Source organism: Bos javanicus, chromosome 13 (assembly GCF_032452875.1).
Source record: "Bos javanicus breed banteng chromosome 13, ARS-OSU_banteng_1.0, whole genome shotgun sequence".
NCBI classification, from domain to species: domain Eukaryota; kingdom Metazoa; phylum Chordata; class Mammalia; order Artiodactyla; family Bovidae; genus Bos; species Bos javanicus.
In genome coordinates this window covers 19833545-19854809 of record NC_083880.1, presented here as the reverse complement: position 1 = coordinate 19854809, position 21265 = coordinate 19833545, and the positions used below count along the sequence as shown (strand labels likewise).

Here is a 21265-nt window from a genome sequence, read left to right as displayed (position 1 = left end):
CACCTGGCTGATTTATAAGCAAGTCTTGAGAAATGTTGTGACTGAAATAAAAACTCCTGGACAGTGAACTCACATATAAAAGCAGACAAATAGCAAAGAACCCAGGGTTGTAGAGACCAGTAAACACACATTTGGGCTTTCCTGGTGGCTCAGCTGGTAAAGAATCTGCCTGCAACATAGGAGACCTGGGTTGATCCCTGGGTTGGGAAGATCCCCTGGAGAAAAGAAAGGCTACTCACTCCAGTATTGTGGCCTGGAGAATTTCATGGACTGTATAGTCCATGGGGTCACAAGAGTCGGACACGAATGAGAGAATTTCACTTCAACACACATTCACGTGTCATAGTCAGGTGCTTCACTGAAGGTGGTTTTCTGGCCAAGGTAGGGGGCAAATGATTTCATCCTGGAGGAGAGAAACATCCCCTCTTAAGATAGCAACCCAGTTCATCTTCCTTTGGCCTGAGTTTAATCTACCAAACCTATAGCAAGACCTGCCTTTTTTTTTTTTTTAAATTCTACAAAGAAAACGATCTTTGCTGAATACCCAAGGAGTAATTATAGATAATGGTCCACGATCTGGCAGCTTACAAGTTCAGCCACTTGGCTGAGAAATGAATTCCCTGTCTGCTACTACAAGACCTCATTATGTGCTGCACTGGTGAATTGATAATGAAAAGACTTAAAAAGTGTCTGATAGCAAAAGAAGCTCCTTTCTTAGCCTGACTGGCCTCCAGAGCAGCGCCCTAGGGAACTCAATGCAAATTTCCAACAAGATTACCAGCAGCTTCTTATCTTCCCTTTGGAATGCTGGGAATGTGGGAACTGTGAAAAGCCCACAAAGATGGAAATACCATGGTTAAAGGGAGACAAAGAAATTTTCAGTTTGATGAAGAGAAAGAAAATGATTTAAGGTAGGCTGAGAGAATTGGTATTATTTTTCTAAAAAAGCATAAGCCCTTTGGACAAGATTACAAAGAAAATAGATCTCACATTAAGTCAGTACTTTGCTTGACAGATCTACATAGTATCTTGTGCTGAGGGTACCAAACAAAAGTTCAGCATCTACCGAGGGAGAGAAGTCATCAAGTCAGACACTTACTTCTTTGCTTTCAGATTCAATCTTAGACTTTCCCTGAAAGCTGTGTCTCTGAGCCAGGCTCTCTGAGTCACTGGCTTCAGGTCAGTTTCAAGGTGGTAGGAGCACCAGCAGTAGAATGAAGAATGGAAGATGCTAGGATAGCCATCCCCATTTCTATTTTGGGTGGTGACCCAGAGGTGCCAGCTCCCATGGACCAGATCTGGCCAGGTAGCCTTGGTTTCTGAATTCTGATAGCAGTTATTTTTCCGTCATTCCTCCAGCCCCATCCAGCAGGTAGCTAGCAGCTGTCCAGTGTCATTACAATCTGCATTGCCTCATTGTCCCCTCTTGAGCTTGTCAACTTTCTCAATACCTTTGTAACTAGTTTATTGCATCAAACTCTTGGAATGTTCAACTCCTAATGAACTTCCTAGAATGACCTTGATTTAATTATCTACAGGTTGACCTATATAGAAAGTGTGAACAAATAGTATAAAGTTTATGTGATGTTGCTAGAAGTGGTCTGTGCTTATGCTTTGGGGACCTAAACAGTGGCTCTCTCTCATTTATGGGGAGCAGGAAAGCTTATCCTAAGTGGAAAATTTGAAAATGAGCTCCAAAATTGAGTTGGAAGTTCTGAGGCAATCAATCAAGGAGGATCAAACAGGAGGAGAGAGAGTATTCCAATTGTTAGCAAAAAGCAAGCCAGGTTGACAGGGGATAGTGTTCTAGAGGAACGTCAAATAATCAGAAATCTTTGAAGAATGGGTCAGGCACAAAGCACATAGCTTTCTTGGAGGTTAGCAATTTGGATTCTGGTCTTTTTCTTCTTTCTTTCTTCTAAAAAACTTTTGGCCATGCCCTGCAGCTTGTGTGACCTTAGTTCCCTGACCAGGGATCCAACTTGCATCCTTTGCATTGGAAAGCAGAGTCTTAACCGCTGGACTATTGGAAAAGTCCCCAGATTCTAGGTTCTATGACTGTAGATGTCACTGCTGCTACTGCTAAGTCACTTCAGTCATGTCTGACTCTGTGCGACCCCACAGATGGCAGCCCACCAGGCTCCGTCGTCCCTGGGATTCTCCAGGCAAGAACACTGGAGTGGGTTGCCATTTCCTTCTCCAGTGCAGGAAAGTGAGAAGTGAAAGTGAAGTCGCTCAGTCGTGCCCGACCCTCAGCAACCCCATGGGCTGCAGCCTTCCAGGCTCCTCCGTCCATGGGATTTTCCAGGCAAGAGTACTGGAGTGGGGTGCCACTGCCTTCTCCTGTAGACGTCACTACTGCCACAGAAACCTTCAATTTCCCAGGACTTAGAGAAAGGGAACAACCACGTAGAAGACAGCTGGAAAAGTCACTACTGTGTGCTGACCCTCATTCATTCTACGGATGTGAAGGACCATTTGCCTAGCTGGCACCCACTGGATCCACCCAGTGGAGGAACTTTAAACTATGTGCTTAATGTGGTATCAATATTACCTAAAGTCTCTAAATTGCAAGGCACTCTAATTGAAAGTCAGATAGTGACTTCCTGGAAGATTCACTCGCTTGGCTCCATTTTATCAGGGTGGTGGGTGGAGAGGCAGAAAGAGAATTCCCAACCCACTACTTGCAAAGAGCCCAGAGTACATCTGTTAAATCTTTTTCTTTTGATTGCAGCACAAAAATGCCTAAAATTTAATTTTTATTTCCTCCCCAAATATACACATGCCAAAGGCAACTGCAGCCTTTCTGCTGGGGGAGGTCACAGATTCCAGTTTGAGAAACATATGTTGGAACCTTCCACTGACACCGTAGAATTAACACAGAAGGATCCTCTTGATTCAAGGGTGATATTTACATTTCTGTGCCATAAAGCATCTTTATTTCCCAGCAGAGTGAATTTTCAAAGTTGCTTCTCATTCACTCATGACTTAATACTTCCCCACAAGTTGGTGAGGCAGCCAAGGCAAATGGAGAGAGTGCAGTTACTTGCCAGAGAGCTTCTAACAGACTCCCATCAAGACAAGGGGTGGCATCTAGGTCTCTATTTTTGGCACTTTCCACAGTCTTTGTGGGGATGGGATGGCTGCTGTTACAGCAAGTGTAGCTGCTGCAAGAGCTCCAGGGCTAACATTCCATTGAAAAACACAGAAGCTACCTGGTGGACCCTGGTTCTTTCTCCATTAGACTACATTTAGGAGGCCATGTTCAAAGAGAGATGTTCAACCTGAGACAGAGCCTCCAGGGCTTTCCTTTCTCACTACCAACCACCTGACCCCAAGAGAAATGCCCTTCTGACCCCTACTGGCTGTGGTGGCACATGCATGAGCAAGCACAGAGACTCATTTGAGAGCTGATGTTGGAAATACTCTCCTGAACACTCTCCCGCTATGATTGGACGAGAAGGTTAAACATAGGAAAGCTTGACTCAGTCCTGATTAAACACGCTGGGAAGACAGAAACAAATAATCACCCCGTATATAGCAATAATGGAGCAACAAAGTAAATATTAAGGCAGAGGCTTGCTATCAATATTTAACTAGCAGATTAATGTACAGAGGACGCACTTTGGAGAATAGGAGGGTGACCAGAGAGGCAGAAATGGCTCAATTATGATACACTGTCACAGCCTGGGAAGAGGTAGGGGCTGTCTGCATTGTTTAACTTGAGGTTACCAGCAGCACACCAGAGGTAATCAAGGGTGATTAAGCAGGGGGAGGATGATAGGAGATAATTCTAGGCTCATTAGCATAAAGAATTTGTTGCGAGTACGGAATAGAGACATGCTGTAAATTCTGGCTGAGATTTCGTCCCTATGATTCCTGCATATCTGTGTCTCCCGCATCAAAAATTCTCTTAGGTTTTTTTCCGTCATTTATTTGCTCATCTAGGACAAAGAATCTTAAGGACCACTTCACATCTTGGGGCAATGCTTCCAACTACAACTTAACCTAATGTTTCTGTCTTGTGTTCATACAAACAAATCTATTTCTTAGTCCATTACTTTCCAACCACTTCTCAGAATGGGGAAACTGTCCAAGTATTGCACACAAGATATTTTTCGTGGGTAAGTGTGGGACCTTCTGAATTAAAGATTAAAGTGTATATTAGCATATAAAAGCAGCTGTGATTCTTAAAGAAGGATGTAGTTGTATATAGCATTTCCTGAAAATATTAGTCCCTCAGAACCATTTTTATGGGAGCATCTTAAATAACCAAGGTTCCGTGGAAGGCTTTTTATGAAGGGTTTTTTTCCTCCTGTTGTCTTCTTTGGTCATCCCACCAGTTTCAGTTAGTGTGTTCCCTCTACAATATTTTGTTCCTCCTTCCTTTGTGTTTGGGGTGAGATGACCACCAGCTGATTTTCTAGGATCTTTGTAACAGGAGTGAAAATGCCTGAGGAGACCCCATCCTCAAATGTGCAAGGCAACTGCACACTCTTGAGCCTTCCCCAGAGCACTGAACACATGAATGTACTTTATCCTTAGAAGTTAGAGTAACATGCAGACACTTCAGCACTTAATTAAAAAAAAAAAAAAACCTGCTGTTCCTCAACAGGAAATGACAAATTTCAGTCCCACTGGGACTGCATCATATTCTGATACCATTTCTCCAAAGCTAATGAAATGTGAACCTCTTGGAGGCCAGGAACGCAGATGATCACCTCTTCATGATTTAATACTTTAATGTCTCTGAGTTTTCTCCTGGCTCCCTCTGGCATCTTGTTCTCCACTCCATTCTGAGTCTAAGAATTTCTCCAGAAGCTGCACAGAAACAGGGATGTTTGGTCCTTGAGGGAGGGATTCATGCATCAGGGAATTAAAACCAATGAGAGAGAATTTTAGGGGTCAGGTTTCTCTAGAAAGAGCTCTGTTTCATTCCTGTCTTGGCCACTATGGATAAATTCTGCCAGTAATTCTGTTCTCAAAACTATTTTGTTCTTTATTAAGTTATTTATTAAACCTGTAATGATGCTAGTTTGTTCAGCCATTTGGCTTAAGTTTGAAAGTCCTATTTCTGTCATATCCTGTTATTTTATTTTCTAATTATAAGTTTTTGTTTATTCATATTCTATATATAACATCAAATAATTGTTGTCTCTTTGGTTTCTTATGTTTTTCCTAGATGGTGTTTTTGTTTTTTTCTATGATGTTTTTGTGTTTTCTGTTATTTGTCTGGTGCCCAGATGCTTCTCTTTAACCTGTTTATGCTTGGACCACTGAGCCTGGACGATATCTTTGCTCTGACACAGAATGGCTAACTCTTGACTTTCTCCTCACTCTATCTGACCTACAGTGTGAGCAAAATGAGAAATGAGAAAAGAGGGGGGCAAGATCATCTTGGTGGTTGGTGTCTTTGTTAGCATATCTGGGCTCAATTTTAAGATTTTGTTCAATGTTCTAAATTTGACATCTAATCAGTTATTAGATGTTATACTGGTTTAGCCACAAATGTCAAAGCATCAGTGATTTAAACAACATAGAAATTTGTATTTCTCTTGGAGAAGGAGACGACGGAGGATGAGATAGTTGGATGGCATCACAGACTCAATGGACATGAGCTTGAGTAAACTCTGGGAGTTGGTGATGGACAGGGAGGCCTGGCGTGCCGCAGTTCATGGGGTCACAAAGAGTCGGACACGACTGAGCGACTGAACTGAACTATGTAACTAACTGAACATAAACCATCTGGGTTGGTGGCACAGACGTGTCAGGGAGCCTCGATTCTTCCTGCTTGTCAATCTGTCTACGCATTATGGGGATACTGGGCTTTCACTGGTACATCCACAGGCAGTCAGTGTGAAGGGAAAAAGAGCAAGGAATGGGCATAATTACTGTTTTTTAAAGCTAGGAACCTGAGGTTTCAAGCATCACTTCCTGTCCCATATGACTTGCTCAACTGTAGTCACAAGGGCACAGAGTAGCAAGGGGGGCTGGGAAAGGTAGTGTTTCTCCTGGGAAGTCAGATGTGCAGGTGAAACTTGGGAATTCTATCACTAAAGGAGGATTTCCCTTGTGGTTCAGCTGATAAAGAATCTGCCTGCAATACGGGAGACCTGGGTTCGATCCCTGGGTTGGGAAGATCTCCTGGAGAAGGGAAAGGCTACCCACTCCAGTATTCTGGCCTGGAGAATCCCATGGACTAGATACTCCATGGGGTTGCAAAGAGTCAGACAAGACAGAGCTACTTTCACTTTCATCCACTAAAGGAAGAAATTAAAGAATGAGTTGGCTCTGCTGCACCAAATTTCCCATCCCCTAATGGGGGGATGTAATTAATTTCCAGGGAGGGAATACACATTCACACATCAGAAAGCAGAACGGTCACAAATCCTAGCAAACACTTCCCCAACACCAACGGTCCTCGATGACAGACACATGTCAGAACCAACTAGCCAAATACCCAAACAGCACTTTGTGCTCAAAAGAAGTTAGCCCAGCTGCACACCAGTGGACTGACTGACTTACTGCATCTTGGAGCGCTTCAGTTTGTCCAGACGCATGTTTCGTTCCACCGAGGAAAAGCGTAAGTTAACAGCCAGTGCCGGGCAGAGATGAAACAGGGAGGATCCCCGAAGCAAACGGTTTCAGCAGCCACTAGGAGTATCCCCTCAAACCCCTCTCCTAGGGACAGGTAGCCATGAGCAGCGGCTCCTCACAGCCACCCTGGTGCGTCCTCATGGCGGCGACGTTGCTCGGGAAAATCCTGGGAGCCAGATGTCGCGAGAGCCCCACGCGGGAGCCAAAAACCTGACAGGGAGTGGGGATTCGGCGCTTGTCACTCTAAAGCCGATAATGAGGCGGAATTGGTAGAAAGGAAAGTTTGCTTTATTTCAAAGGCTGGCAACCTGCATGTGTGTGGAGTGGGGGGTGGGGGTGGAGGGCAGACTTCTGTCCAAAGGCCAGCTCCCCCTGACTGACAATCATAGGGCAAGAGCGTTTTTATCGATGGAGGGAGGAAACATCACAGTCCGCTCTGATTGTCTTCTTGAAATTGGTCACAGGGTGGTCTGATCAGTGTCATCTTAATTGTTTTAAGTACAGTTAACTTTTAGTGCCACAGTTGATTTGTTCCCATTTCTTTGAGTTCAGTTCTCAGAACTGTGGCTGCTTCTGTCATGGCTGCAGTCTGGTCATCATGTAGTTAACCTCTTTCAGCTGGTGGGGGTTTCAGTATCTATAAGACAGTTCACAAGATACGGCTCAGAATATTATCTGTGCCCTTGAGGAGGAACTAAAGGTCCTTGACATTGCTTAATGACCAGACTATTATTACTAGGTCTCATTTGAGTGTTTTCCTTTGTGTATTTTCTCAATTCTCTGATTAAACTTATTGTTTGGCTGAAGTTTTTCTACATATAAAAGGCAAGCTGAGGACAGGAGTTGCAAGGACCATAGGGTCCTGCTCTGTTTCAGTAGGGTGTGAAAGAAATGTCTTTTAAGAAAAAAACTCAGTATACGAACCCTCTAAGTTCTTGCTCCAGAACAAACTCCTGGTAGGTTAAACCTGCCCAGAAAATTCCCCCTCATTTCCCATTTCCACTGAAGTTCTCTTTTTCCAACCAATCACCATGGCTCCTTCATTCAACAATACTTATTTAGGACCTATAGTGTGACAGGAGCTATTCTATGTGCTGTGGAAACCGCAGGGAACTAAACACAAAAAGTCGCTGTCCACGTGGAATTTGCATTCTATTAGTATTAGTGGTGGAAAAGGCGATGGCACCCCACTCCAGTACTCTTGCCTGGAAAATCCCATGGATGGAGGAGCCTGGTAGGCTGCAGTCCATGGGATCGCTAAGGGTCGGACATGACTGAGCGCCTTCACTTTCACTTTTCACTTTCATGCATTGCAGAAGGAAATGGCAACCCACTCCAGTGTTCTTGCCTGGAGAATCCCAGGGACAGGGGAGCCTGGTGGGCTGCCGTCTCTGGGGTCACACAGAGTCGGACACGACTGAAGTGACTTAGCAGCAGCAGCAGTATTAGTGGGGCTTCCCTGGTGCCCCTGGTGGTTCAGATGGTGAAGAATCTGCCCGCAATACAGGAGACCTGGATTTGATCCCTGGGTCAGGAAGATTCCCTGGAGAAGGGAATGGCTACCCACTCCAGTATTCTTGCCTGGAGAATTCCATGGACAGAGGAGCCTGGCGGGCTACAGTCCATGGGGTTGCAAAATGTTGGACATGACTGAGCGGCTAACACTCATTTTTTTTCACTTTTCAGTATCAGTTCAGCTCAGTTCAGTTCAGTCGCTCAGTCGTGTCCAACTCTTTGCAACCCCATGAATTGCAGCACACCAGGCCTCCCTGTCCATCACCAACTCCCGGAGTTCACTCAGACTCACGTCCATCGAGTCAGTGATGCCACCTAGCCATCTCATCCTCTGTCGTCCCCTTCTCCTGCCCCCAATCCCTCCCAGCATCAGAGTCTTTTCAAATGAGTCAACTCTTCGCATGAGGTGGCCAAAGTTCTGGAGTTTCAGCTTTAGCATCATTCCTTCCAAAGAAATCCCAGGGCTGATCTCCTTTAGAATGGACTGGTTGGATCTCCTTGCAGTCCAAGGGACTCTCAAGAGTCTTCTCCAACACAACAGTTCAAAAGCATCAATTCTTCGGCGCTCAGCTTTCTTCAAAGTCCAACTCTCACATCCATACATGATCACTGGAAAAACCATAGCCTTGACTAGACAGACCTTTGTTGGCAAAGTAATGTCTCTGCTTTTCAATATGCTATCTAGGTTGGTCATAACTTTTCTTCCAAGGAGTAAGCATCTTTTAATTTCATTGATAATAAAATAAATGAGTAAGGTATATAGTAAACAAAAAGGTGATAATTTGTATGGAAAGAAGAAATAGGGAGCAGATATGGGATTGCACTCTGGGTATAATTTGACCTGGTTGTTTTTTTTTTAAGTTTTTTATTATTTAAAAAAATTATTTACTTTTGGCTATGCTGCATCTTTGTTGCTATGTATGGGCTTTCTCTAGTTGTGGTGAGAGGGGGCTGCTCTATAGTTGCAGTGCATGGGTTTATCATTGCTGTGGCTTCTTTTGTTGCAGAGCATGGGCTCTACAGTGTGGGCTTCAATAGTTGTGGCGCATGGGTTTAGTTGCCTTGTGGTGTGTGGGATTCTCCCAGAGCAGGTATCAAACCTGTGTCCCCTCCATTGACAGGTAGATTCTTAACCACTGGACCACCAGGGAAATCCTGTACCTCAGCTGTTGTAACCTCAATTCATAAGATTGTTTTAAGTGTTAGTGGAAACATCCAGTAAAGTTTGGTACACAGTAAGCATACGGAAAATTGCAGTGGTCATGATGATAAGGAGTTAAGAAGTTTTCATAGAGTAGATTAATAATGCACTTGCTGATTAGCTGAAGCACTCACATCCGTTGTCCGAGCTCTAGGTGCTTAAGGGACAGGGACCAAAACCAAGCTGGGTCACTGCGTGGATCTCTCCAAACACCCAAACTTTCTAATAAATACAGGAAATAAATCAAAAGGATGTTATTTGGATGACAGAGTATTTCTTCTCATAATTCATTGGAACTTAGGTAGCTTGAATATACATAAAATTAAAAGATGACCCAAGAAAAATTATGTCTAAGATTCTAAATATCAGGTCTTTTTAGATAGAAGGCATGAATAACAGCAGAAATTTTGCAAATGATCTGAGGGTAATGATCGAATCTGCTTTAAATAGAATCGCATATTCAAAGTCAAGAAGCAATTTAGTCAATGTTGAAATTTTTCAGAAGTTGGATGAAATTAGAGCAACAATAGCCTAATAAGCCATAGAATGCTTTCCCGACAGGATTACATCAAGACCATTAGTGTTGCCAGCACCACCTCTCTGCAAGATGTTGATGGAGCCTTGAAGAGGGTGTTAATTAACTGACATTAAAAGTGATGGGCAGGGGAGATGCTCAAATCACTGAAAGGAGCATTCCAGAGACCAGACCTACTCTCTATCCTGGCAAGTTGTCTCATTCAAGCTGCTGAAGGGTGAAGCTCTGTTATAATACCATCACCAGAGAACAGGTCCATTTCAACCCAACATTCTGCCAGAGCAAGAGATTTCCAACTCTATTAATAGGGCAGTGATATTAATAAAATTCAGTCAGTTGGTAAAGAATGTGCCTGCAGGGCAAGGGACCCAGGTTTGATCTCTGGGTCAGAAAGATCCCCTGGAGAAGGAAATGGCAAACGACTCCAGTATTCTTGCCTTGAAAATCCCATGGACAGAGGAACCTGGTGGGCTACAGTCCATGGAGTCCCAAGAGTCGGACATGACTTAGTGACCAAACCACCTTTGGTTATGAATGTTACACATTTATTGAACCCCTACATCATAATAGGTACCCTTCTATATGGCCTAGAAAGACCATCTTTCTGTATAGAAAAACCTTCTTTTGGGAGTCACTGTTGGGCAGCAAAACTATTACCCGAGAGTTTCTTGCTTATTTGTAATAAGGACCCCAAGAAACAAGATTAGAAATTATTGAAGCAAGATTAAATTGGGTTCAACCTAGTTTCACCACTCAGGATTTTAGATAAGATGATAGAATTGGCTCATGAGACCTTTATTTTACCATTCATGATTTTAACACCAGTCAGGATTTCAGCACCTTTGGAAAGCAGTAAACTGTGTGTGATGAATGAGGCAACTTCTTTTGAACAGAAGGATTTGGCTCTTCACAAATGGATCCTCCTCCTTTCCTCCTAATCACACTGATGAGTAACAGAGTGTTTGCTTAGTGCTGCCTGTGTACTAAGTCGCTTTAGTCATGTCTGACTCTTTGCGACCCTATGGACTATAGCCCTGCAGGCTCCTCTGTCCATGGGATTCTCCAGGCAAGAATACTGGAGTGGGTTGCCATGCCCTCCTCCAGGGGATCTTCCCAACCAAGAACTGAACCCAAGTCTCTTACATCTCCTGCATTGGCAGATAGGTTCTTTACCACTAGCACCACCTGGCAAGTCCCATTTGCTTTTCTCTATAGCACTTTAAATGTTTCATCAAGCAACATACTTCATGAGGCATTATCTCTTCCTCTCAGAGAAGTCCACATGTAGGGTCCTCACCAGCAACATGCTTCTAGGCTCAGTGAATGAGATTTCCACTTTTCCAATTTTACTGTTTTCAGGCTGCTCAGACTCTTTTGTAACATGCTTTGAGAATCTGCAGGTGTGTTCCCTGTTTTGGAGTGTCCTCAAACCACCAGGTAAACTCTGGAATATCTGGCATAGTAAACCTGCAGGCTGGTCAGTGCTTCTCAGACCCAAATGGATGGGCATGTGAGTCATCCAGGGATCTTGTTAAAAGGACTCAGCGTGTCTGGGGCATGTTCTGAGACTCTGCTTTTCTAAGAGACTTTCAGGGGATGCTGCTGCTACTGGCTTGAGTAGCCAGGCCCTCTGTGAGGGCTTCTCATGCTCATGCAGGCAGGGTTATGGTGTGATAGGAGGAATGGAGGGGGAGATGAGACCAGATCCATCCTGGATTCACCCTTCAACTTGCCTAAATTTTGGATTCCTCATTTATAAAGAGGAATAATGACAAAGCTTAGCTCCCAGAGCTGCTGTGAAAGTAGAATGTTCTCAATATAAAGAAGTATAGCATCATTACCATAGAAGTTTCCCACAGAGTTTATTCCTTCTCTCCTGAAATGATATAACTGGTTCATGGGATCTTTAGTGCTATTAAGAAGTGACGTGTGTGTGATAATATAATGCTCTTATTTGTATAACTTTGCAATGTTTCTTTGGAATATTAAAAAAATAATGCCAGAGATCACACTGGTCTCATTCGCTTCTTGGTGCTGTGTTCTACTTAGTTCGAAGTTCCTTCCCTCTGGCTTCTCAACCTGTGAGCTGAAAAGCTGCTTAAGATTCCCTCATGATAGAGTTCAGGGAAATTTCTGGCAGAACTGCTTTTCATTGCAACATGACAGCTGATTATCACTGGGAAGCAGAAACATCATGGAGTATTACAAAATCCTTCTGATTTGCAAAAAGATAAAGTACAATCCAGCCTAAGTGGTGATTAATATGTTACCACAGAAGACAGGAGATGGGATGATAAATAATTTTCATGTTTTAAGTTAAATGTTTCAATCTTTATGACATATTTTGTTCTTGACTTTGTGAAGAATTATACCGTGATTTAGCTCCTTAAACCCAGGAAGAAAAGCCTAGCTTAGCAGCTAACTAGGGATAAGAAATGGGTTGAAAGCATTTATGTTTAAGGTTTCTCAAACAAGGAAACAGAACCCATGAATCTATGGCCCTTAATTCGGAAAGTATCTCTGGATTAATTCTGGTAGATTCATCATAAGTCATCATGTTTTCTGGGTACATCCATGAACATAAATAGAATTTAAATTCAGTAAAGTGAATACCCAGCTCTGCCTCCTCTATCCATGGGGTTTTTCAGGCAAGAATACTAGAGTTGGTTGCCATTTTCCTCCTCTAGGGGATCTTCCCAATCCAGGAACTGAACCTACATCTCTTGTGTTTTCCTGCATTGCAGACAGATTCTTTACCTGATGAGCCATCAGGGAAACCCTTTCTTTAAGCAGAGAAACCTCAAACTCCACTGAGTAGGGCACATGTTCTCTTGTTAGTTAAAACTTTGAAGATGCCAAAGACATCAGTGTCCAGAGAAAAGTAGGAATATTGATTCACTGGGAAGAGCTGTGCAGAGCAGTCCACCTTCTGAATAGCATAGATTTCCTATGCTTCAGAATTAAATGTTCCTATAATCAGAGGAAGGTAAGGCAAGAACTGTTGGTTCATGAATGGTACTCTATCCTATAGAGCATGCTTTGATTCCACCCTTCTCATCTTTGTTATTGTAATTATTATTATTACTATACTACTGTTAGTTTGGTCCCGGATGGACTCAAAATTTTCTAAGAATTACCAAGTAGCCAGCTGCAATGCCATGCTTAGCTTTGCCCTCTAATGAAATTTAGCACAGCTGCATGCATAAACACTATCCGGTTTATTACCTATTTTCTATAAGAACAAAACTTACCAACAGACATATGGGAATTTCATTAAAAACAAAAAACTTTACTAAATGGAATATAGAAACATTTGACACATGATTTGGAGTTGAAAATTTTCCATTTATAAGGCCAAATTCTTTATGCCTTATCTTGACAAGTGTCCAATTTGGGTTGATGTTCTACTTTCAGGAAATGTTTTCTTAATCTTCTCTCCTTATTAGGATATTATTTTAAAAAAAGAACTTAAAAAAATCGTGAAAGCTATTTGATGCTGGAATAATACCAATTTCTTTAACAATAACAAAGCTAATATAATAAAAGCCATCAGGTTTAGGATATTTTATGAAAATGTTTAATTCAACTGTTTCTTTGGAATGTAGTAGTCATAGTTTGGAATTTAAGTTACAGTTCAGTTCTATGTGGTTGTTTTATGCAACTCAGTGTCTGAGAATACAAATGTCGTTTAAAGTTAAGGCTTCGCTGTTCATTTTGAAACAACAATTTACAAGTGTCATATTATCATAGAAAATAAAAATTTCTGTAAAAAAAATTTGCACAAAATTTTATGATGGTACAAAACATGAAGCAATAATATACCAGTAAAATGAAAACATTTTACTACAGAAAGATTTATAGATCTCAATAAAGAAAAAAATATGTTATTTTACACCTTTTAAAATTATGAAACAATCTAAAACAATATAAACTGAACATTTTGTAACACTGCCTTTACAAATTAATAACTTTATAAACATATAATTTTTAAATATATTTATCAGTGCAAGATACTTTAAAATTTAAAGTTGCAGTATCATTTTTCCTTGGCTGAGGACAACTTTAAGTCTGTTGCCTAAAAAAAAAAATCAAGTCTTAATGCTTTCATCTGGGTATGATTATAACGGCTGAATGGATGCCCCTGGGGGTTAGAATCTATTCTTCTTTCATAGTGATCAATACTTTCCTGGAAACAAAAGGCATTCTCATTTCAATTAAACCAGGATGAATGGACTTTCAGCTCCATGATGCAAATGTGACCCCCACAAATGTACTTGAGGGAGACCTACAGCAGTGCAGGAGGGAGGAAGTTCTTCTGTCCTACATGGCAGGGCACAAACGCATGGAAAACAACCAAAGCTAATCTTTGGGCTAATTCACATGCTGCCTCATAAGACATTTATGTCTCTGTGGCTTAGGTCTTGCCAGCTCTAAGGCAGGCTTTCTCACTGTGAGCCGCTGGAAGTTTCTAGAAGCTTTCACTAAGTCTCTTGTTTTCTCAGGGTTTTTGCTGAATGGAGTTTTAAGAACATTTGTTTTGACTTTACTCCTTTTCTTCCCCTCTCTTATCTTAAAATACTCCATCCCCAGGCACCAGAATTTATGGTCGCTTTCTTAAATTAACCATTCCTTCTTCCACTTCCCTTGCTTGACTCAATACCAAAACAAGAAGGTTCTCATGGGTCATTTTCATGTATTTGGATGTAAAAATCTCTGATTTTTGGATTTTGAGGGGATTTCATCCCTTTGAGTCTCACTTGAAAGCCAATTATTTCTTCCCTCAACTTAACCACTATTTCTATTGAAAGCAAACATTTCTATTGAAGATCATTTTGATTGGTATAGATAGCAAATGGCTTTAGGAAAAAAGATACTGTCACTTTAACCAGTTAACAAGGAAACCAAAGTTATACTTTGGAGGGCAAAGTTAGGAATTTCCCTTATTTATTTATTTTTCCAACATAAAGTCTAGTAAAATTGTTTGCCATTCCCAGCAGGTTAAAGCTGCAAGTTTCTTTTCTGAAGAATGGCAAATGCTTAAATCCTAAGAGAGAAAAAAGACAGAGGGATAGCAGAGAAAGAGTTTACATTTGAAAATACATTCCATATGAAAGAACAGTAAGAGAGAATATTGCAGCTTTATACAAAAGGGTCAAGAGACATGAAATTGAACTACGGAAAAAGCGGAACGATTAAGCCACGTTGCCAAATCTTCGGAGCCCTTGCCTTCCTGGAGGCTGACATCTCACACTAAAATATACTTTCTTCTTCGTCAGCAGGCCCCCAGGGTTTGATTCAAGAAGAGGGCTTTCACCAGCGAAAAACAGGGCGGGTGAATGTAACACAATGAGAACCAGTACAAACAAAAAGGCACTTGAGAGGACATAGACTAGCCAGTGCCAAGGATTCTTCGTTGCGGTTGTCCGCATCACACCCAGTTGCCAGCAGTGTTTATGATGGCACAGTTTTCTGTATGGAGTTCACAGCACAAGGTTGAGTACAACACTGGAAAACATCGAGGAAATCTGACGGTATTGCTTCGTAAACAGAGCTGACACACTAGACTGGTACTGAGGCTACGGTATACTTTAACAGAAAACACCCTACTCCTTCTTTGCCTATCCACGACGCGGGCGATTATACACAAGGCCAGCTTCAGGAGTCCACTGAAAGGCGGTTATTCGAATATATTCTGGGCACTGGGGCTGCAGGTAGCGTGTCCGTCAAAGGGGCCCCGCTAAATACACTTGGTGCCAGCATTTTGGATTTTGCACAGTTTCCGAAAAGAATCCAGAAGAGGAAGAGAAGAGAGAAGGGGAAAGGGGAGTCCTTCGAATGATTAAGTCAATCATACTTGGTCTCAACACCAGCATTCGATTATTTCAACGAAACCAACAGAAAGAATCTTGACTGTACAGGATTCCGATTGTTAACACAGCTAAGTTGTCCGTGTCTGTCGGCCAAACTCATTGAAGCTCCTGAGAAAAACCTGGCTTGGCGTCATCAACGCGCTTCCCAGCCTGAACAGTGAAAGATCAGCCGGTCCCCAGCTCAAGCTCTGTCCTCCGCTCCACTCTCCTGCTTGCCTGCTCACCTCTTGTCTGCTTTCATGCCTCCGAGTAAGTACTCTGTGGATTCAGTTTGTCTTTTTTCAACTTCACGCCATCCACGAGTTCAAAGTTATAGTTCTCCAGGGCAGATAAGTTTCTCTCTGACATCCCGTTGTGCCAACAGGCACAGTACAGCACGACCCCGCAGACGGCGCCCAGGAGGACGCCCAGGGCACTCATGGCGATGATGGTGATGAGGATGGGGTCCAGGGTCTTCAGCACGTTGCCTGGCTTCCTGGAGATGTTCTCATCGCCTTCTCCCGCGCCTTGGTAGCCTGGTGTGCTCCCTGGGGAGAAAAACAAAATTGGCTCCGTGAGTACTGCTAACACACCAGATGACAGTAGACAGCAAAATGGACAAGAAGTTAAGCACACATCTGGTTCTGGGCTGTCCTTCCCAAGACAGCCCCTGGGGGATTTCCGTGGTGGGGTTTGGCTCCTCCATTGCCAAGAAACACCAGTGTTTATGTTTGAGAGTTGCTGGGAATCAACGCGTGGGAGGGAAGGTATTGGGGCTTTGGTGCTGTGATTTTGACAGAAAGCTTAGCACATGGAAACCACTGTTTCTGGGCAAGCCGTGAGGGCTGGGTTCTAATCTAATTCAGATTTTATGCAGCCCGCCCTCCATGAGACTGTAATCTGTGTTTATTGTCCTTGGGCAGATACGAGATGTATAAGCTTTGCAAATGCTCCTTCCCACATTGGTCTAGCAGGGGATTTAACCATTCCTGATGCATCTGTTTGATCCCCAAATCCTGCACGAGAAGATGGCCCAAGCTGCCCTTCTGAGTGGTGGTCCTACCACAAGTCAGATCTTCAAGTTTCCCCCCAAATCGACCATGGTTTCACTCAATCAGGAGAGAGCTTTCCGACAGAATGAGGGCATGCCTGCTGCTGATATTTTAAATGGCTTATGGCTCCAATCGAGAAGCCAGGTCTGTGTTGTATTGAACAGAACACATTTAATAATCAGCATCTTTGCTGCCCTGGTTGTTTCACTGGAGATGGTCACACAGCTCTGCACGCAGGCATTGGGGAAATGTTTTCTTTAGAGTGGAACATGAGAAATTGTTAACATGGGAGCTCTGAGCCTCATTACCTGATACTAGAAATGAGACTAGAATGTTAATGTGCAACAGGCCTGGTGTTTACTTAATGGTGTTCTGATCAACAAGGATTCCAATCAAAGGAAACTAAAAATATGCGATGCAAGTCCCTACAGGGGGAAAGAAGCCACAAGGACATATTAATATTCTCTCCCTTGATGCGACACTGTTTTGAAACAATCTCTAATAAAGTTTCCATCTCAGTGTGGACCACGTAACTAAGCTAAATGAGCCTCGTGTTGAGATGATCAACTGCGAATATGGCGCCATCTCTATTTATCTCTACCAAATCTCTACTAATACCAAATCTGTGGTATTAATATGTCCACATTTCTGATGGCAGCTGGTGCTGATGCTGATGGACAGGGTACAGATCTGCTAACAGCAGCTTGAGTGATGCTGGGGCAAGTGTCCAACACCTGCCACTGTTGGCAGGAGGCGCGGAGACTTCTGGAAATACAACATCAGGCAGGACCTCACTCCAACCAAATGCCTTGCACTGGATCACAAAGCGGTGTTCAATGAAAACACACTTTTGAATTAATCAGTTTGAAGTCTGAGGCTACCACCTAATTACCTGTCTTAAGTGAAGCGAAGTGAAAGTCGCTCAGTTGTGTCCCAGTCTTTGTGACCCCATGAACTTGTAGCCCACCAGGCTCCTCTGTCCATGGAATTCTTCAGGCAAGAATACTGGAGTGGGTTGCCATTTCCTTCTCCAGGGCATCCTACCAACCCAGGGATTGAACCTGGGTCTCCAGCATTGCAGGCGGATGCTTTACCACTAGCGCCACCTGGGAAGTTATTACCTATCTCACTTAAGGCCAAGTCACTGCTGAGTTTCAGTCTCCTCATCTGTGAAATGGGGATAAATATACTCAGAGCACAGCTGTGAGAATTAAACAAGAGAACTTATAGAAAGTGACTGGAACATACTAGCTCCTCAGTAAACCCTCATCGGCATCATCACTGTCATCAATGTTGTGATCATTATCGCAAAACGAGGGTTTCAGTAGCAGAGGCTGGGAACAGGTGGTCCAAACAGACACTGGGCTCCAGCCCTTTAAAGATTATATCTGGTTCTCACTCAGGCACAAGAATTTGGGTTGGTTTCAAATTACTGTATGAAAAGTACTGTAGGTCCTTGGGTAAGAAACAATCTTCACTCGCTTCCTGTTTCCATAGTTATTAAATTTCATGTCGTTGTCCTCTGAGTTCTTCTTCCAGCTCAGTAGGGAAGGGCCAGGCTAGCATATGTCCCCTGGGGTTACCCCCGACACGCTCTGAACCGGTCACTGCCTCTCCCAAGTCTGTATCGGGCACTCACTCTCACAATAGCCCAGGCACAGCATCACTGACGTGGGTGGGTGTTTATGCTGTGTGAACTGCTTTGGTACTCTGGGTTTCCCTTGTAGCTCAGCTGGTAAAGAATCCACCTGCAATGCAGGAGACCTGGGTTCAATCCCTGGGTTGGGAAGATCCCCTGGAGAAGGGAAAGGCTACCCACTCCAGTATTCTGGCCTGGAGAATTCCATGGACTGTATACTCCATGGGGTGGCAAAGAGTCGGACACGACTGAGTGACTTTCACTTAGTACCCTGGTGTGCCAGAGTTTCAGAGTTTCTCCATAAATATAATAAAAGCCATGTAAACTGTTTTAAAAATAAGTCAGCAAGACATACTTACCTGTTTCATCGATTTTACTTTCTGGGTTCTTTTTATCCAGGTCTGCTGGTTCTGACAAGTCAAAGAAAATTGAAAGAGATATTTGAACTCTCAACCAAACATAATACACACAAACTACATCAACCCTCACACACTAATCGCCAGTGGCTCTGCTGGGTTTTTCCTCAAAGGTCTTAGCACAATCCGACCCCACCAGGTAACTGGAGAGCTATGGAGAGGCAGTGCTGAATGATTAGGGAATTGGAGTCAGCTCTAAATCCAGGAAGCCCTGCTGCAGCAGAGTGTGTTGTCTTAGGAGACCGGAGGGGAGTGGAGGCGGGGGGAGTTTGGGGAAGTGGCTCTGGCATTTGGAGTGTGGGGAAGTCTGGTAAAAATAGAAAACAGAAGTGGGGTTGCACATATGGCTGCCATCCTGTGCTTTTGTAGATAACGGCTTCCTAAGTGTTAGTTGGTTTCCCATATAGTATGTCAGCTCGTTAAGGCCAGAGACTGCATCCTGTGTCTTATAAAAAAAAAGTCTCCAGGGGGAGTGGAGTCCTGGCGTCCTTTATGATTCTGGTAGAGGATAGGGACCTGGTTCATGCCTATGTCCCCAGCATTTAGAACAGTGTCCAGAACACACTCCATGACTCAATAAATATTTGTGGTATTAATGCATGAATAATTAATAAAGAGCTGATAATCTCCTAGCATTCAGGGCTAAATTTTCAAAGAAACATATGTGACGAATAATTGTAGAATTCTCTTAGACAACTTCTTACTGTCACAGCAACACAGTTGTTGGGTTTTTTTTTTTTTTTTTTACTATTTTTTTAAACTTTTTATTTTCTATTGGAGTATGGCCAATGAACAACATTGTGAAGGTTTCAGGTGAACAGCAAAGGGACTCAGCCATACATATACATGTATTCATTCTCCCCCAAGCTCCACTCCCATCCAGGCTGCCACATAACAGTGAGCAGAGTTCCCTGTGCTACACAGCAGGTCCTTGTTGGTTATCCATTTTAGACAGGAGAACATGAAGTTTTAATTGTGCTTTAGCTGTGACTTTCAGAGTCTAACGCCCAGCAGTAACCACAGCTACACAGCCCAGTCACGTGAACAGAAAAGGCTCAGGGACTTGCTTTAGCCTCTGTGTTCACTGGAGCACTAGGATGCTGCTTTGCCCTTAGAAGGTGATCAGAGAAAACCTGTTGAACCAAACTGAATGTACTTCTTTGTTTCAGCTGGTGGAGTTTGCTCTCCCATTCCAAAAACATCACCATCAGCCTTCCCATCTTGGCAAAGGGATGAAAGTAATGTAACTATATGAAATAGACATATTAACAACTGTGTAGACCCAGATGCCGGGGAGTTTGTAAAGTAGTTGTAACTTACATATTAAGCCTTATCATTTTTTCTATGAAGGTCTGCTAGGTACTGTGGCATTAAATAGATTTCCTTACATAATATGAAGCAGACCTTTATTCACTGCTCATTCTAATTTCTTCAATCGACCCTATCAAATTATTGCCACTTTAGGGACTACATATATCCAATATATTGTATAATAAAAGCTTTGTAAATTGCTGAAATGACCAAAAACCCATTATAGCCAACAGGCCTCCTTTGTCTTAAATTTGCCCAATAGGCTTATTCCATTTTGTTATAATTAACATCCTATTATATCATAATATATAACAAAAGTTTAAGTGTAGCAAATGGAGCTTAAGACTAATTACTGTGCTATTACATTGCTATTAGTGATGCTATTTATAATTATATATCAAGAACTGGGAGTATGAATTGGTTTTCTATGTCAAGACTTTTTTTCATATATACCAGGCCAAGAAAAATCCATAAACTCTGAAATGCTAGGCAAAATCTCTAAATTTCATTTATTCTTTTGAGGCATTTCAACTGTTCTGAGTCAGAATCCTCTACTTATTTTTATAATAAATCAAAGAATGATCTCGTCTATGATTCATTCACAATGTAATCTTCATTAAATCCACTGTGATGAAAAATTTCAAAGGCTTCCTATTTTGTTTACACATTGAGATACCTGGAATTACCCAGATGTCTGAGTTTTCCACTTTTCATCACAGTGTTTAGGCACGGCCTGGAAATCCTGAGTTTCTTCTTTGCTATGATTTTTGGTTGCACGTTATTGATGTACTTCTCTGGATACTAACCAGACATTCTAAGTGAACCAGGTTAGATGATGCGGTAGCTGAAGGTAGACTGACCTGGCTTTATGCCTTGGTGCGTCAAAGCAAGCACATCTATAGGATGCGCTTATAGCCCACGTTAAAATTCTAGGTCTAAGTGAGCATGACAAAGACCATAAAGTGGAAAGACTCATGCCCTGAGCAAGCACCGCCTTGGTTTCTACAGCAACCCATACTTACTTGCGCAGTCCTCTTGAGGGATGTGGTTATTGATGCTAATATCGTCCACCGCAATCCCGCCAAGGTTGCCTTTTCCGATTTCACCCTCAAAAATCACCTAACAAAATGAGATCATTTTCACAGTATTT

At 42.6% G+C, this 21265-nt stretch overlaps 1 protein-coding gene and 1 long non-coding RNA gene across 8 annotated transcripts in view; one reads left to right on the top strand and one right to left on the bottom strand.

Annotated features, from left to right (window-relative positions):
* LOC133259022 (uncharacterized) overlaps nt 1–21265 on the top strand; it is a 32962-nt gene that overhangs the window by 2639 nt on the left and 9058 nt on the right. The gene's annotated exons all lie outside the window — the stretch shown is intronic.
* The window catches only part of NRP1 (neuropilin 1), a 148342-nt gene continuing 140486 nt past the window's right edge, over nt 13410–21265 (bottom strand). For all 7 annotated transcript variants that reach the window (XM_061435916.1, XM_061435917.1, XM_061435915.1 and 4 more), the window contains 3 exons: nt 21138–21234; nt 18748–18798; nt 13410–16245 (listed from right to left, as the gene is read on the bottom strand). In XM_061435916.1, the coding sequence (XP_061291900.1) occupies nt 15956–16245; nt 18748–18798; nt 21138–21234 (438 nt within the window). In that variant the 3' untranslated portion in view covers nt 13410–15955. The remainder of the gene's footprint in view (nt 16246–18747; nt 18799–21137; nt 21235–21265) is intronic.